The 2,770-nt window shown below is 40.5% G+C and overlaps 1 protein-coding gene across 2 annotated transcripts; it reads left to right on the top strand.

The window, feature by feature from the left end:
- The first annotated feature begins 431 nt into the window (after positions 1 to 431).
- Positions 432 to 1,225, top strand: LOC113814815 (uncharacterized). Of its 2 annotated transcripts, XM_070140410.1 has the most exons (3): positions 443 to 498; positions 700 to 775; positions 806 to 1,225. In XM_070140410.1, the coding sequence occupies exons 1-3, from the start codon at positions 481 to 483 to the stop codon at positions 1,135 to 1,137; spliced, it is 426 nt and encodes a 141-aa protein (XP_069996511.1). In that variant the 5' UTR covers positions 443 to 480; the 3' UTR covers positions 1,138 to 1,225. The 2 variants fall into 2 exon arrangements, with proteins under 2 accessions (XP_027222670.2, XP_069996511.1); XM_027366869.2 differs by having other exon boundaries at positions 432 to 498; positions 700 to 1,225.
- The last annotated feature ends 1,545 nt before the right edge of the window (positions 1,226 to 2,770 follow it).

Genomic DNA, 2,770 nt, shown 5'->3' with positions numbered 1-2,770 from the left:
TATTGATGATATGCGATATGATGTGTGTATGTATATACATTTTTATGTATATATATATATATATATATATATATATATATATATATATATATATATATATATATATATACATACATACATATATACATGTATATATATTCATATATAGTTAGAAATACATACGTATGCATATACGCATATATACTTGACCATGTATACACAAGAAATAAATCTCACGTGATTAGCACCTTGAGAAGAAGACGGTACATGTAACAGAGCAAGTAAAATCTCGTTTGCCGCCAACCATGACTGGCACATTTCCTGCCTCTTCCCGATTTTTTTTGCTTCTTTCTTGTTTTGTTTTGTTTTCAAGAGATCACTTGGCGACTTCGAACTGAATAATGTGGTAACTTGAGGCAAAAGGTCTCACCGTATAAATATCAGGACGAAGATCCAGGGCGATACACTCCTCGGTGGATCCCGTCAGCCACAACAGCCAAGATGCGTCGCGGTCTCATGGTGAGAAAGGGGTTTTTTGACATCAATAACAATTATATATATGTAGACGGCTTTCTGATATATCCGCATGACTTCTTAATTATTTTGCATATACATGAATTACCGCATTTCTTAATTATTTTGGGAGTTTATACATGGATTACTGTGTTGATCTGTAGAAGGAATATGATATAATTATAAAGTCTCTGATTTATGTCACAGGTAATAAGCGTAGCGCTGCTGGCGACGGCGATGGCTGACAGTGGTTACGGAGGACGTGGAGGAGGAGGTGGAGGTGGTGCAGTCGGCGGTGGATTCGGAAGTGGAGGTGGTGCAGTCGGCGGTGGATTCGGAAGTGGAGGTGGTGCAGTCGGCGGTGGATTCGGAAGTGGAGGAGGTGCAGTCGGCGGTGGATTCGGAAGTGGAGGAGGTGCAGTCGGCGGTGGATTCGGAAGTGGAGGTGGTGCAGTCGGCGGTGGATTCGGAGGAAACGCTATTGGAGGTGGAGTCGGCGGTGGAGCAGGTGGAGCCGGAGGTTATGGCGGAGGCGGAGTAGGAGGAGGCAGTGTGGCTCCTGGAATTCTTGTTGGAAGCGGAAGCCTCCCAAGTGTTGGTGGAAATGGTTTCGGAGGTAATGGAGGGAGCTACGGAAGGAGGTAAATTGTTTACGTAACTTAATTACCAAAGTTTGATACTTTCTCTAGAAAGAAGAAAGTTTATCGATCAAAATAAAGCCTTATAAAAAGAACCTTTTTAAATACACCCCATTACTATGCTGATTATGTGTCTGTGTTTGATATTTCATCTTACTTACACGGGCACAGCACATTAACATATCTGGCCGTGTATTTCTTCAAAATGTGTTACCTGTAGATTTTCCGCCCACCTGTCACCTGTAGAAGGGCTCTGTCTTGGTCCTGCAAGACATTGCTTATTGCATCTTGCTGCAATTATATACGAACTGATTCCCCATGATAATTCCACAGTTACCGCCTAAATAGATAACTTTTAAATGATGCTAAATTTCAGTCCAAGACTTATAGTCTACAACAAATTCCTTAACTGCAATAAGTGGCATATCTTGGCCACTTCAGTGTAGATCAGTCGATAATTTTACCAATGCCTATTAAGTCTTACGCTGAATATTTGGGAGACCAGGGTCTTTGTCAGCCAGCTTTAGGGTTGCTTACCTCAGACTTCGGCGAAAATATTGTCATCGCTTCTCTTGATCTGGGAAATATCCTCTTCAAAATACACCAAAAAGGAAAGGTGGAACATACACTAGGGCCAATTCGTGTAGCCCACGGAAAACTAGCCAAACACGAGTTCACGAACAGAAACTTAAGCAAAAAAATAAGCATAACGGTCTACTAGGTATTAGTGTATAAAACCTATCATACAGTTATAAAATTTGTCCTTTTTATCGCAGCCAGATTTTAAGAAATTGGGCAATGCCATCAATAAAATCTGCGTGTCGTTCTTAACATCAAATGAAAGGATTATATAGTAAATATCAGTGTAATGAATAAAACATTAAAGCGACCATCCCGGAACATCGTTTACGATGATCAGATACACGCAGTTTGAATACAAAAAGAAAAGAAAGAACAGAAAATTCAACAGACTTCCTCACCATATCTGGCACGTTGACCACAGGAAAGAGCGTGGATGCTCTTTGCAAAGAGAGAAGGACGAACTGAAGTCGAACGAAGGATAGACTAACGACTGGGAGGAGGTGGCTCATCATTGCTCCCATTGGCGACGAGCTGTGGCAGATGGATGAAAGTCCTTTGAACCTGAGAGGAGAATCGAGAAGGAAACTAGGAAAAAGCAGATAGAGAATTTCTTTTATACAGACACAGCCATCAGTCACAATACCATGCAGCTTCTTGAACCGTAAATTCCGGGCAAAAATAGGATAAAGGGGCAATTCCTCGGTGACGGATTTACATTCAGAGGGGTTGGAAGTTATTTCAGTTGCCCTTATTACTAGAGTAGTACCTCTTAGCACTCGATACTGTGCAATAGGCTTCCTTCTGCAACTGACATTCTCATGCCAAGAGGGAATATTCTTAGCTTGACATACAGTTTGAGGGTAATCAGAAACATTTGTGTGACGGACGTTGCATGAAACGGACATATGTAAAAACTAAATAACTTTATTTGCACATTGTCTAAAAACTTGGTGCTATATATTTGTATTTCTCCCCTAAGAAATAACTCAAAATGGCCACAGAAAACTATAAATTGCAGTTAACTATCAAAGCCAAAACCCAATGAAATTTTATTATAT

Source organism: Penaeus vannamei, chromosome 26, assembly GCF_042767895.1.
Source record: "Penaeus vannamei isolate JL-2024 chromosome 26, ASM4276789v1, whole genome shotgun sequence".
Taxonomy (NCBI): Eukaryota; Metazoa; Arthropoda; class Malacostraca; order Decapoda; family Penaeidae; genus Penaeus; species Penaeus vannamei.
Note: the sequence above shows the minus strand (reverse complement) of the source record. Positions and strands in the feature narration are given on the sequence as shown.